This window comes from Sus scrofa, chromosome 6 (genome assembly GCF_054392235.1).
Source record: "Sus scrofa isolate SSC_HxYL_T2T_F1_AM1 chromosome 6, Sscrofa_HxYL_maternal_Yorkshire_Landrace_v2.0, whole genome shotgun sequence".
Classification (NCBI taxonomy): Eukaryota; Metazoa; Chordata; class Mammalia; order Artiodactyla; family Suidae; genus Sus; species Sus scrofa.
Genome location: NC_139388.1, coordinates 38830267 through 38844871, shown reverse-complemented (window position 1 = coordinate 38844871; position 14605 = coordinate 38830267). Strand labels below are relative to the sequence as shown.

Genomic DNA, 14605 nt, shown 5'->3' with positions numbered 1-14605 from the left:
CGTATGATCTTCAAATTAACTACAAAAAACTAGCAAGTTCAAGCCTGATTTCCATGTTATTACAGTGTAGTTTTATTTCATTTGCGGTGGTGTAAGCTGAATACCTTAAATATCCATTGCCATGACTCCAGTTTTCACTGCAATTTTTTACTACTATAAAATTCTTGTAACTAAATTATAATGCACATTAAAGTACAGCAAAATTTTAAGTCTTAATGTTTGCCCAGTTACATTCTTTCGGTTTTGTATTACATAAAAAACTAATAGCCCGTAAAAAATATGGCAAAGTTAAGCTACACTTTGAATAGACATGAAACATTTTAAGCCAGACTTGATGGTTTGAACAGTGTGTTGCTTGATGAATACATTGAGTACTTAAAGTACTTATAGTATTCCAGTAACATAATTTTAAATGTATGTATTAGAAAGTAGGTTAATTTGTATTCTAATATCTTCATTATAACATAGGCGTGGCAGCCTATGCTTCTTAATGATAGATTTGATTCTGTTTCCAAGTAGCTTTAGTTTGCTCTGTCTTCCCACAGAGATGGCATGGTTTTTTGGGATGTTTGACAGCTGGCCTTAATTAGACTTGGAGGTTGTTAGTGAAATTAACACTAATTAATTGCTAATTTTTTGTTAGCTCTAAATAGTCATGCTTCAGAAATAATTATTCATGTTCATTATGAAGTTCATTGAAGTCCTATTAGCATGGACTCATGTCACTCCTGTGTAGCACAGCCTCATATTTTAGTGGAGGTTTTTCTCCCTCTTCCACCCTTAGTAATGTTCCCTTCTCTAGCATGGTTAGAGAATGTGTATAGCAACCCAAGGGTACTTTAATATCACACGTACAGCTCAAATTCTGCTCAATTAGAGTAGAATTTTGCTGTTTCCTAACTACTGATTTTTTAAATTGCAGATTTAAAATCACTATGTGGGATATCCATCATCCTTGCATTGCCCCAGAGGATTCTGATGTTAACCTGACAAAGCCAATTTATCAAGAATTCCTTGATGTCTTACTTAGTGACCAGTCCCATGCTAAGTGCTGGAGGAGGTTCAAAAGTTTAAGGGTGAAGAAGGGAAGACAGTCAGCAGTAGTTAATATACCCTGTGTCAGTGCTCTACTTATAATATTTCATTTAAGTCTCACAGCAATCCTGTGAGGTTAAATGATGTTCCCCCACTTTACAGATGAGACCTAGCTCAGAGGGAGCTCAAGCCCAGAAAGTTGTCAAGGACATAACTATGCTTGTAGTCAAGGTCTCTCTGTTTTCACAGCCCATGTTCTTTCCACGGCCTCTTAGGTGTTATGACAGTCTATTCAGGAGCTTCCTTCCACCTGAGGGTAGAGGAGGAGGGGCGGCACAGAGCAGGGAGACCTCTCTTTTACTTGATTGGACCTTGGGATTACCCTTATTCACTAGAGTGAAAGGTGGCTTGCAAACATTGTGATGGATTCCATACAAGAAAGTTCGGTCAGTTATGATTCGCAGAAGGCAGTTCATTGACACACACTCTCAGGACAGCCTTGGAGCAAACTGCAAAGTCTGAGCATATAGTGTAGGAAATGGTAAAACATCTCGGCCCTGTTTTGCTTAGCTAGTGATCTAACTTTCATTGGCATTTTGATGAGAAGAAAATTAACTAGCATTCATTGTCTACAAACTCTATACTGTTAGAAGTATTTCTGGTTTTATTCTGGTTGAGAATATTTTAATTCTTATGGTTAGTTTACTTTGCTAATTCATTGTTTATTTTGATTTTTTTTGATTAACATTCCTGTCTTCAGGCTTACCCTACAAAGCGTTATCAGGACAGTTTATAATAGTAGTTATACCATTCATATTAAATTCATTGCTGAGCTCTGCCAAGATAAGAAATACAGACCAGGCTTCATCAAAGTGTAAATGATAAAGGGAAATGGATCATTTCCACTTTTCAAATTGCTGGATAGCTTGAAAGTATTATTTCTATAGGACTTATGTTGAATAACATATGACATGGCAAAATGCCTAATGTCACATGTTTTTATCACTATAATAAGAGAAGATGTAATAAAATTAAATATTTCTTGTACAGAATGAGAATGGTTATAGTGAAGTTCTTTTTCCCCTCAATGTAATTAAATTAATACTTAACAAAGCTGCTATTATTTAAGTCTTTGAAATTTGAAATTTAAAATTTTCACATGTAGTGTGAGTATGAAATAATGACTCTGGGTTTCTTTTGAGAAATCTTACATGTTCAGATTAGTATTATCCTTTATGAAGTGACTCACCTGTAAGCTATATACATTTATTCTGTTGGTCAGATCATTTTAAAATTATATCATTTTATGATTTCTTTCACATTTTCCTTTTTGAGTAATAGATGAACAGAATAAACCAAATTACTATATGGTCGCAGCTTAGGTTATTGATCAGTCAGTCTTACTTCATGTGTTTTGATGAATCACCTTATTCATTGCTGCTGATTCCAACTAACTGTTGGCAAATTTCAGATATCAGAGGATATTAATTCCATTTGTTTATTAAATATTTATTGAGTGCTTGCTGTGTGCCAGGCACTGTTGGCACTGGGGTTATAACAGTGAAGGAAACGACTGCTCCTGAGAAATTTTCATTTTCATAACTGTGCCACTTCTGAATGCATTTTTTTCATAAAGGGAGTTCCAGAAACTTTTTAGAAACATTAGTATTGCTGGAATACACCTCTGACCTCACAGAAATCATATGCATTCATGGTGTGTTATGGCAAGTTACTCTACTAGACTATAAATAAGAAAGGAAAATGAAATAACTAATTGAGTGATTGGAATTCATAAGGTCAACACATGAAACATCAACCAGATTTAATATCCTTAAATAGATTTTATAGGCTGTGCTCCTGCCTTAAAGGTCACTGGAAGAGCTTAATACCTTTTTATTAAAAATAAAATAGGAACAGTGGAATGGCCTTTTCACATCTTATTTGGATAAGTTGAAGAGGCAAATTTTACTTCATTTTTATGAAGTTGTGATATTTTATATTTGCCACTTCATATTTTACATTTAAAATATGTTTCTTAGTCAACTCTCCATGGAGAAAAATAGATTTAAGAAGTTGAGGATTCAAATGAATTGTGATAATAAATTGGGGTTACGTATACTTGTGTGTATATAAATACGTACATATAATTTTGGAGAAGTCTGTTGTTTAAAGCAGAAAATGAAAGCAGTGATTAAGAGCTCATAATTCTTCCTAGTCAAGCATTTTTATGAGGTTTCGTGGTATACGAAAAAGATCACACACATAGTTTGTCTTTAGATAACCCTGTGTTCAATTTCAGACTGCCATTTAATAACTTCTCTGGGCCTCAATTTAATGCCAACATCATTCCTTTGTCAGGATAATGAAATGGGATAATGTATATAAAGTATCTTATGCAGTGCAAAATAGTATGCATTCAAAATTTTCCTTATTTCAAAAAAACTATACAAGCAGTAAATGAGTACATTCCTATACACTGTTTAGATAATCAGAGATATATACAGTAATAATATATTAGTTACTGTCCTTGCCCTAGTAGTAATTATTTTTAACAGTTTGGTGTATAGCCTAAGTTTTTAAAGTAGTTGTTTATATATGCATATACATTTGGAAACATCACACATATCTAGTTATTTTTGCTTCATTTTGCAGCACAGTACACTGTACATCTTGTTCTGTTACAATACTTTTTCACACTATTTTTGGTCTTTCATGATATATGAATAGATTACCTCTTTAACTGTTTCAAGGTATTTCTTTGGAGTTGTCATAATATATTCATTCCCCTATTAGGGGCATATTTATTCTTTAATGTTTTAAATTTCTATGCATGGTGGAACGGAACAGTAGAGAAAACCATAATTAAGTTTCATTTCTTTGTTTTGCAAGGAAAGACTGGTGCTCTTGAAGATGCAGAAAGTGCCGAGGCATGTATAACAGTGTATTCAAATCTTTTAACTATAAAAGTTCACAGATAGCCATTTTAAAGTTAATAAAATAGGTTTTTCAACTTGTCTAATCATGAAAGTCTGCCTAAGTGGGACTTGATCATTAAATCAAGTTGGATGGGACAGAAGCAGGGGAAAGCATAGCCTGTGGGAATAATGTTGTAAACTGGTTATCAAAAGTTACCTGAGCAGGGAGTTCCCGTTATGGCTGAGCTGTAATGGACCCAACTAGTATCCCTGAGGACACGGGTTTGATCCCTGGCCTTGCTCAGTGGGTTAAGGATATGGCATTGCCATGAGCTGTGGTGCGGGTTGCAGATACTGCTCGGATCCTGTGTTGCTGTGGCTGTGGTGTAGGCCGGCAGCTATAGCTCCAATTTGACTCCTGGCCTGGGAACTTCCATATGCCACTGGTGCAGCCCTAAAAAGACAAAAAAAAAAAAAAAGTTTCCCGAACAAACTTTTCAGGAAAACTATTTATGTCATGTCTCTCTATGCTTTCCCTTCTACCAAAATTTCACTGCCATTTACTGTGTACTAGATGTGGTCCCTGCTATTGATCAGCTTTCAGTATAGTATAACACATTAATCAAATAGTGAAAATAAAATGTGTTATCATAAGCAAGAACTCTACTTAAGGTATTTCTAAAACACTGTAAACAATGCAGAATATGTAGTTCCTGTTGTGGCTCATCAGGTTAAGAACCTAACTAGTGTCCATGAGAATGCGGGTTCCATCCCTGGCCTCGCTCAGTAGGTTAAGGATCCAGGGTTGCTGCAGGCTCTGGCAAAGGCTGCAGATGCAGCTTGAATCCAGCATTGCTGTGATGTTGGCTGGCAGCTGCAGCTCTGACTAGACTCTTGGCCCGGGAACTTCCATATGCTGTGGGTGCGGCCCTAAGGGAAAAAAAATGCAGAATGTGGAATAATTAACTCTGCCTGTGGGAATCCAAGAAGGCCTCCCTCCGGTTGTTCCTGGTGGCCTAGCGGGTTAAGGATCTAGCATTGTCACTACTGTGGTGAGGGTTTGATCCCTGGCCCTGGGAACCTTAGCATGCCACAGGTGTGTCCTGCCCACCCCCAATCCCGCAAAAAGAAGGCCTCCCACTAATCATGTGGGTCACCCAGTTCAGTAAATATTTGGATCGAGTGTCAACATTAGGAATACAAAGTTGATTACATATTAGAATAACTTGTCCTTTCTATAGTAGTATCCTGCTAGTTTTTACCAGTGGAAGAGTAAAAGGAAATTTTAAGATGAAGAAATTATCATCCAAAGTTAATAATTTAAATTTCAAAGTTGCCTGAAAATGTAAAGTGCATTTTGCCATTTCTTGTAAAAAGCGCATTTGTCATTTAATTCAATAGTGCTTCTGGGAATTTAGACCAGACATGGGCAAACGTTTTCCATAAAGAGATAGATAATATATATTTTAGACTTTGTGGGCCATGTGGGTTTTCTCACAACTACTCAATTTTGTTTGACATCACTGAATGCAGTTTTTGGAAGAGATACATGCTGTTACATAAATTTCCAATATACAGATTTATAGGTATAAATAAACCAAGCATGTGTAATAGTAAAGTATAGTAAACTAAGAAATGATGAGGTTTGGGTATTTATTACCTTTATTTTTAATAATTAATTGTAAGTTTATGTGATTTAATTTTCAAATATGGCTTGTTTCACAATCGGTCCCCAAATTCCCAAAATTAGTCCTAAAATTCCTGAAAATTTAATAGTCAACTCTTTCTAGCCAGTTCTAGCTAGTTCTAGTGTACTACTGGCTATATCAGTGTGTAGGAATATTTTGCAGTATTATTTATGAGGGCAAAAATAGGAAGCAAGTTATATACCCACTGATGGGGCTTGTGAAATAACTTGTAATATATTAATACCCCGGAATATAGAGTATCTGTCAGAAAGAGCTCTCACCTTTAGTGATTTCCCTATGCAGTGTTGAAAGAGAGGAGCAAGATGCAAGGATGGGTCTGTGTCATGATCCCATTTTTATAAAACAAGCAAGGACAGACTCTTCTCTAATTTATGTATGTATGTTAGATTACATAAACATGGTCACGAGGACAGAGGAGGGCAAGAGATGAGGTAAGGAATAAAAGGACTTAGATCCATGAGAAAAACAGTATGTATGTCATGATCCTATATATGGTAACTTTTGTAGTGTATATGTGATATATGTATATTTTATATCACATATACATAAAATAATTTATGTATATCAAACTTAAAAAAATGCCTGAAAGGAATGTACCAAAATGTTAATGATAGCTTTTTATGGTGATAGATTATCTTTTTTTTAATCTGAAAAGAAATTATTTTAATTGAGGGAGAAATTCAGAATCCTACAGTCCTTTCTAAGGATTTAGATTTATAAAATTCTCTGTCCTATGAAAGGGCATACTTGGATTAGTGTGTCAATGAAATTTACCCTTTAGTGATATACTTTTTTTTTTTTTTTTTTTTTTGTCGTTTTGCCTTTTCTAGGGTCGCTCCTGTGGCGTATGGGGATTCCCAGGCTAGGGGTGGAATTGGAGCTATTGTTACAAGCCTACATCACAGCCACAGCAATGCAGGATCCCAGCTGTGTCTGTGACCTATACCACAGCTCACAGCAATGCTGGACCCTTAACCCACTGAGCAAGGTCAGGAATCGAACCTGTAACCTCATGGTTCCTGGTTGGATTCGTTAACCACTGAGCCACGACGGGAACTCCTATTTCTTATCTAAATCTTCATGTATATCACTTCAAAAAAATCTTAGTGTGTGGTATCTTGGTTTGTAAGATGCATTTAAATTTTAGAACTATACTAAGTATGGTATATGTAAAATGTTTATGACTTAACATCTTTTTGGATTTCAGTTGTTATTTTCATATTTAGAAGGCAATTCATTATTTGAAATTATTATTTTCAGAGATTGCAATGTGTGAGTTTCCTGTTCTCTGAGCCCCACAGGGAGATTGAATTTTCCTGTCCTTTGTTTTTTAAGGAACTCACCATCTACCTTATTTTATACACACACACACACACACACACACACACCACGCAAACACACACATATCTTATTTAAAAGCTTATTTTACCTTTCTTCCTAACTTGTAGATACCATGGTAGCCTGCTAGATGTATTATCTAGAGTTCTTATGCATCCACTGTATATATTAACTGAATGAATACATAATGATGATATTTATCTTAGTCTACCATCCTACAGGGAAAAAGACAAAAAAGTCATCAAAGTCTTGATTAATAAAATTTTTGTAGGTGTTGAAGACTTTGAATTGTATAAAGTACGATACCCAAATAATATACTATTGATGTTGTTTCGGTTTGCTGATCAGTTTTCTATCTTGAATTTCTTCATGAGTCACCTTTTTTAAAATTCTTTTAATGGTTGCTATTTGAACTACTGGTGCTATTTTGTGATTTCTTAAAAGCCTTTCCATACATAACACTCAGAAACCTTCTGGCTTTATAGTGCAAAATTTGGAAAGCCTTTTGATAAGTTTTTTCTTTTTCTTAATATTGTTTTTGTCTCACAGAAGTGTCTTGAAAAACTCATTCTTTAATCTCCTTGTTAGTAAATAGCCTTTTGTTCCTTCATGATAAAGCTGTAATATTTCTCTTCAGCAATTTCTGCTTCATCTTCTCTTGTATTGTTCTTTGTCACTGTATCTCTTTGACAGTAATGTGCTCTGAAATGAAGATATAGATTATATTTTTCTAATACAAAGGGAATTCTCAGGTAAAAAATCTGGTTGACATGTTTAAACACATTTTACAAACTGGATAACTGATGCATTTCATTTTATTTTGTGGTGTTTGGATATAGGCAAAATTCAAATGGGAAAAACATGGAGAGAAAAAATTTATATTTTAAATTTTTGTTTTTTTAACTCTAGACGTTTCTTTAAGTTTTCTGTAATTTTGCATTTGTCATTGTTTTTGGGAAGTTTACTCCATTGTTGCTTGCCTTCTCTTCCACATTTTCATTTGTTTTGATACTTTTCACATGTCTCATTCTTATTTAAAATGTTTCTATTGAGTACTTTTCTTTGACTTCACAATCGTGGTATTGGTCACCATAAATTGTGAGGAATATCCTTATTTAAATTTTTTTTTCTTTTTCTTTTTTTGTCTTTTTGCCATTTCTTGGGCCGCTTCCGCGGCATATGGAGGTTCCCAGGCTAGAAGTCTAATCGGAGCTGTAGCCACCAGCCTAGGCCAGAGCCACAGCAACGTGGGATCCGAGCCGCGTCTGCAACCTACACCACAGCTTATGGCAACACCGGATCCTTAACTCACTGAGCAAGGCCAGGGATTGAACCCGCAACCTTATGGTTCCTAGTCGGATTCGTTAACCACTGCACCATGACGGGAATTCCAATCCTTATTTAATTTTATGCAGTTACTTTAGAAGCAATAGTGGTGACCAGTACAATGGTGACATTTATCTAGCCAAGCTGTTCCTAATTCACTGTGGGCTTTCTTTGAAGATATAGGAAGGTATTAGAGAATATAGATTCTCAGTGAATCATGTGATTTTACTTTTCTGCTGTGCTTTGAACATCTTCGGTTTTAACTGTTAATGAATGGGTACTTATTTTCTTGAAAAGTCTGGTTTTCCATTTGTTTATTTATTTTTGCTTCTAAGAAACTCCATGGGTGTTTTTTATTGAGAAACATTAGATGATGGAATCATTTTAGGCTTTTTTGGGATGTGAGGGGCACTTTAAGTGTAATAGCACTTTTAAAGGAAGTATTTTTTTTGCTCTAAAAACCATGATAACATGTTTTTAAAATAATCTTTCAGAATAAATTCACCTATTATAATGCAGATTTCACTTTTGCATATTCTCTCTCAGTCTTTAACCATATGCACATGTATTATTTACCTAACTGTAATGGAAATATATATGCAACTTCTGGGGATTTTATTTTTCTTATAGGAGGCAAAATATTAGGTCTACAAATAATGCTAAAAATAAAAAGAAATGTTCTTCATCCATAATCATTTCACCTCAGCAAAGGTGAAATGATTAAAAGTGAATTCCTCTTTAATTTTTGTATATATGTATGCACAGTTAAAACAAGTGGTGATTTGTACCTGATTTTACCTGATTAATTATGGATGAATTTCACTAAGAGTGTGTGGACCCCCATAGCTCAGCACCTGACATGCAAGCAGTTATTCCTTCTCGACTGCCAAGCTGCCCATATCTTGCCCATATACTTAAACCTACCCAGAGCTAATTGAATGCAGAGAGGCAGAGGGCATGTCTGGCCCTCACCACCTTTGCAGTCCTGATGCTTTTCTGTCTGTGTTGATAGCCCTCTCCATACTTCACTATGGGGCCATTCTGGTTGGTATGACTCTGAAGGCTTTTTTAGAAAAATGGCTTCACTCAGAGCAGATCATTTTGTCTTCCTTGTTTTTATCCACAAATCAGCTCTCTTTCCAACAGAAGATATTGGGACTATTGCCAGAATGTGTAGATCCTTAGCTTACTTCCTTCATAGCATTTACTCTCTGCCTAAACACAAGAGCATTCCCAGTATCTTGGCTTTAAACCAGCATACTGGACATAACAATTTTACAAACATAAATGCTTTAAGAAACATGTTCTTAATGCATGCCAACACAAAACTCCACCCTACCCCTGGCCAGGTAAATTATAGATTCACTCTTGTGCTATATTGTTAGACTATGTGACATGCGTTACCTGATTCCCAGGGTGAATTAATTTTAACCTTGAGATGTTTATAATTTCTGAGTGCTCTTAACAAGAGTAAGAGTCAGTACTTAGTCTGATGGCTCAAGGGTCAGATGTCTTCCTTTCAGTCAGCAGTTGAGAAAGTGTACTAGTCAAGTGAGCAATTTTCTATATTCATTTTGTGGCAGATTATCATGATTAATGTGTATTCTGTAGCTTTGGAGCAGTGTACTCTGCTGACATCTTAGAGTAGTTTCTATGGTTGAGAAGTAGGGATGGTTTCTGCTCATAGTCTAGATAATAAGACAAGTGTTATCTACCTTGGAGAAAGTAGAGGCTTCAGGATTTCAAGGTGAAAACTATCCGAATATTCATGAAGTAGATGACTTTGGAACATGTAGCATCTTTTTCCTTGAGGATTTGAGGAAATGATCATTTGACAGAAAATTACCTGATAAAGCATGAGGATAAGGTATAAGGTTTGGATTTCAGGACATGAAAGTAGATATATTTTTCAGAAGGAACTAAAATTATCAAGCTACTGACTCCCGCAGGAGTATTAATGATATATGAGTTGTTAGGACTGGTATACACATGAATTAGTTGGATTCACCGCTGGGGGTGAGAGTGGGGCTATCTCAGCATTTGGAAATACTTATTACAAGGGTGTTTTCTTCTTTCTCCTTTCCCCACCCAAAATTTGGCCAGTAGTGAAATAATGATAGCTCACTGTACAAATGAAAATTAGATGGCTAAATTAGTGCTTCTTCTGTTGTTTAGAAGTTTCTCTGTTTATCTGGGTGAAAATGACTGGATTTGATAGGTTTTCTTTTTTCTTTCAGGCTCAGTTTATGAACCTCTTAAAAGCATTAATCTTCCAAGACCTGATAATGAAACTCTGTGGGAAAAGTTGGATCACTATTACAGAATTGGTAAGCAAAACCTGAGGAAAACATGTCCTTAGGTAGCTATGATTAGTATTTATTCTGCTTCTTGTATTACATACATTGTATAGATGATATTCTCTCATTTGGATGTGGTGGTAGTTTCAGTGCTTAGACAGATATATATATATATTCCAATTGCACATTGATATGGGGACTTTAAAAGGAATCTGGTAAGTCATATCTGTCCCTTGAATAATTTTAAAACTGTCCCAGTGTCCTCTGTGTCCTTTTAGCCCTACTAAACATTAGCAGATTTGAGGACTAGAAGCTATTTCTTGAATAATTCTTACACAAGGATTTTGTAGAAGTACTCTGCTCATTTACCTACAATGGTTCCTATGTAGTCCTGAACCTGTCCTAATCATTGAGATACAAAAGGTAATCTCAGGTTACTGTTGCTATTATCAGGTCCCTGTTTTTTTGTTGTTCTTTTGTTTTTACCAGGATCAGCCCAGCAAATTTTGTTATTTGATGTGAGTAATCAGTGTATATATTGGGCTGCTCGTTGTTCATCAGACCATTATTTTGGAAATGTGTACTTATTTTTTGTCAGATTACTTGTGCCATTTATGTGGCCTAGTATGTCACATATAAAATTTAGTTTATTTGTCTCCCGAAGGGGAAGGATTTTGTTTGTTTGTTTGTGTTAACCTCATGTAAAACCTTAATTCACCTTATTTTGGCCAAGATTCTGGTTTATATTATGTTGCCCATTCATTATCTTTGTAGCCATAACTTGGCGAAGAGATTTAACTACCTTTTAAAAGAAATGTCAATTGTATACTTTGGACTATGAGGGCCAGTTTTTTACTCTGGCAAAATAATAAATAGCCTGGTATTCTCAAAGAATTGATAATGGTAACGTTAGTTTGGTCTGAGAAAAAGAAATTTAATTCCTTAATCTCTGTGAAGGACCAGAGTACTTTAGAACTTTGAAAAACTATCCGAAAAGTAGTTGACATAGGCCAGTCTAGATTAGGGTAATTTAACTTATTTGGGGGAAAACCATTCTTTATCCACTTATGGTTAGACAGGAATAAAATAGATTTTAGGAAATGTAATTTTAGAGTGTTTGTTTTTCTATTTTAGGACCCTTTTATAAAAGGTACTATAGTCTGCCTTCCATATCTGCAGGCTCAGAACCTACAGATGTGGAGGGCCCACTGCATGAGCCATTTTAGATAAGGGCCTTGAGTGTCTGAGGGTTTGGTATGCATGTGGGTCCTGGAATTTTCCTGTGCACATTGAGGGACAGCTGTAAAACATTGATTTCAGATCTCTTGCACTTAACTGGGATGTTCGTAAAATAATTATTTGCTTGCTGTTTTCATGTTATGTAAGGATCAGTTTTGAAATGTTAAATGTACCACTAACCTGTACAATATGTAACATGAATACATTGCTCTGAAGACCAGGTGTAAATTAGTCATCAGTGAAAAATAGGATTCTGGCCTCTTTAGCAGTTGAATTAGCTTTGGATTTAGCAAATATTTGCAATTCTTTGTTGCGCATTTGCTTTACTTTTCCTGTTGAACTGATTTGTTGAAAATATGCTTAGTTTTTTGGTTATTTTTTTCCCTGTATCTAGTGGCGCCTTACTACTCTTATTGACATTAACAAGGATATGTTAAAGGCTATTTATGTGTTAATTAGCTGAGTTCTTTCCTCAGAAGTGGAAAGACCCTTTCATGCAGGATGAATCTCTGCTTAGGCTGGAGTTACTTTGTTTCTACATCTGCAAAAGTTTTATATTACAGCTAAGTTTAGAAACAACAGAGTTGTAGGATGAGGAAACCAAAGAAGTTTAAGACCTCCATCCAAGGAAAATGGATGGCCACGCAGTTCATTCTTTCTCTGTCTTCTATTGCAGTCAAGTCAACATTGCTGCTGTATCAAAGTCCAACCACAGGTCTCTTTCCCACTAAAACATGTGGTGATGATCAGAAAGCTAAGGTCCATGACAGTCTATACTGCGCTGCTGGCGCCTGGGCTTTGGCTCTTGCATACAGGTAAGCTAGTGTGTACTCTACTGTAACTCCAATTCTAGGTAATAGGGTTTGTGGCCCATGACAAATTGGGCAGCTGTCTTTCGGTTCTGCTGTTGAGTCACTGGGTGACCTGTGACTGCTCACATCTCCTCTCAGGCCTCTAAACCTTTTAGTTTTCCTAAGGGTTTACATGAGACAAGTTCTAACATTTTATGACTTTGTGACTGAAATTTTTCACATCTAGGGTTGTTTATGAGCATTAGTCTTTGACAGCATGAAATCCCCATTCTCACTGAGTTCAGTCATAGAGGAAGTGGATGGTGATTGACTTTTTAAAATAATAAAACTGGGGCCAAGAGTAGTTAACAGAATCATTCAAAATTATACAACTAGTTAATGATAGAGCCATTGCATTTCTCCCTCCTCCCCCAGTTTTGTGTTTTTCCTACTGAACTTCATTGCAGTATCACTTTTTAAATCTGATTGTATGTCAGTTATTTTATGAAGTAAAAGAAATATAGATCTTTTCACAGCACAGAAGTTCTCCTTAGGAGTTCCCATTGTGGCTGAGAGGGGTATGAACATGACTAGTATCCATGAAGATGTATGTTCGATCCCTGGCTTTGCTCAGTTGGTTAAGGATCTGTCGTTACCATGAGCTGTGGTGTATGTCACAGACACAGCTCAGATCACATGTTGCTGTGACTGTGGCATAGGTGGGCAGTTGCAGCTCTGATTAGCCCCCAAGCCTGGGAACTTACATATGCCACAGGGTGCGGCCTTAAAAAAAAAAATGTTTTCGTTACTTCATTTATTTCGTTATATATGGAAAGCATCCAGTATGGGTCTAGATACAGAGTCAGTATGATACATTTTAACTGTTTCTTAAATTAGGTTTCCAAATATTAACTTTTGGGGACGGGGTAAAGTAGAAAATAATAGCTTCATTGCTTTGCCAAGCAAAGAGAGCCACAGCGTGCTGATGCCCCCAAAACTGTGTGTCCCTGAATATTAATATTTTGAAGATGACACATACATATCCTTCTGATTTGAAAATTTTATCTTTCGCATGAACGTGATTCCTTTGTCTCAAAACATTGATGTGTTACATTTGTAAAGAAAATCAAGTAGATAATATGAAGGTAGTCAATTTCAGTACTTGTTTGCTAATATCATTACCAGCATTTCTTTAAAACATATTTTATGTAAGCACAGTGTAGCTTCATTAAATGTTAAGGTTTTTGGACCAACAGCACCTTAACCAAGTGATTAGGCCAGTAATGAGACAGTTTGTCTTACTTACAGTTAGGTGCCTACTGATATGACACATCACCCATGTTGACTTTTTACCAAAATGTGTAAATGAATCTACCTGTCAGTAAACAATCAGACAAAGCCACATTGTGGCTATTTGTAAGACAAACTTGCATGGACTCTTAAAAAATGAGGTAATTGTAGAAGATGAGATAAATAGGTATGAAGATGGCTAAATTAAGACTGAGGAAATATGGCAACCAGATGCAGTGCATGAACCTTGATCGGATCATACATTAAAAAGCCACAGGGAAGCATATTTTAGGGATAATTGGATTATATTTAATATAGACTATATATTAGACTACATAGTCACTTCCTTGGGTGTGATAATGATATTATGGTTATATAAGAGAGTGCCCTTGTTTTTGGGAGATAACCTCTGAAGTGTATAAGGGTAATGACATTTAAAATAGTGCAGAAAATAAATTGTAGGTGGAGAATGCAAACCAGTTTTAGCAACTGGTGAATCCAGGTGAGGAGTAAAAGGTTTATTCATTGTAGCATCCTTTTAGCTTTTCTAAATTTGAAGTTTTTCTAAATAAAATGTTGGGGGAAAATAGCTTTAAAAAATGCAAGAGTACAGGCCTTTTCCCAGAAGACTTCAAACATTTGATAGAAATTTTAAAGTCCTTTCT

The 14605-nt window shown here is 35.7% G+C and overlaps 1 protein-coding gene across 20 annotated transcripts in view; it reads left to right on the top strand.

The window, feature by feature from the left end:
• Positions 1–14605, top strand: part of PHKB (phosphorylase kinase regulatory subunit beta) — a 199113-nt gene that overhangs the window by 16518 nt on the left and 167990 nt on the right. For all 20 annotated transcript variants that reach the window (XR_014805945.1, XR_014805944.1, XR_014805948.1 and 17 more), the window contains 2 exons: positions 10561–10650; positions 12536–12674. Coding sequence is in view for 9 of the 20 variants with exons in the window: in XM_013998278.3 (XP_013853732.2) it covers positions 10561–10650; positions 12536–12674 (229 nt within the window). In the remaining 11 variants the exon portion in view is untranslated. The remainder of the gene's footprint in view (positions 1–10560; positions 10651–12535; positions 12675–14605) is intronic.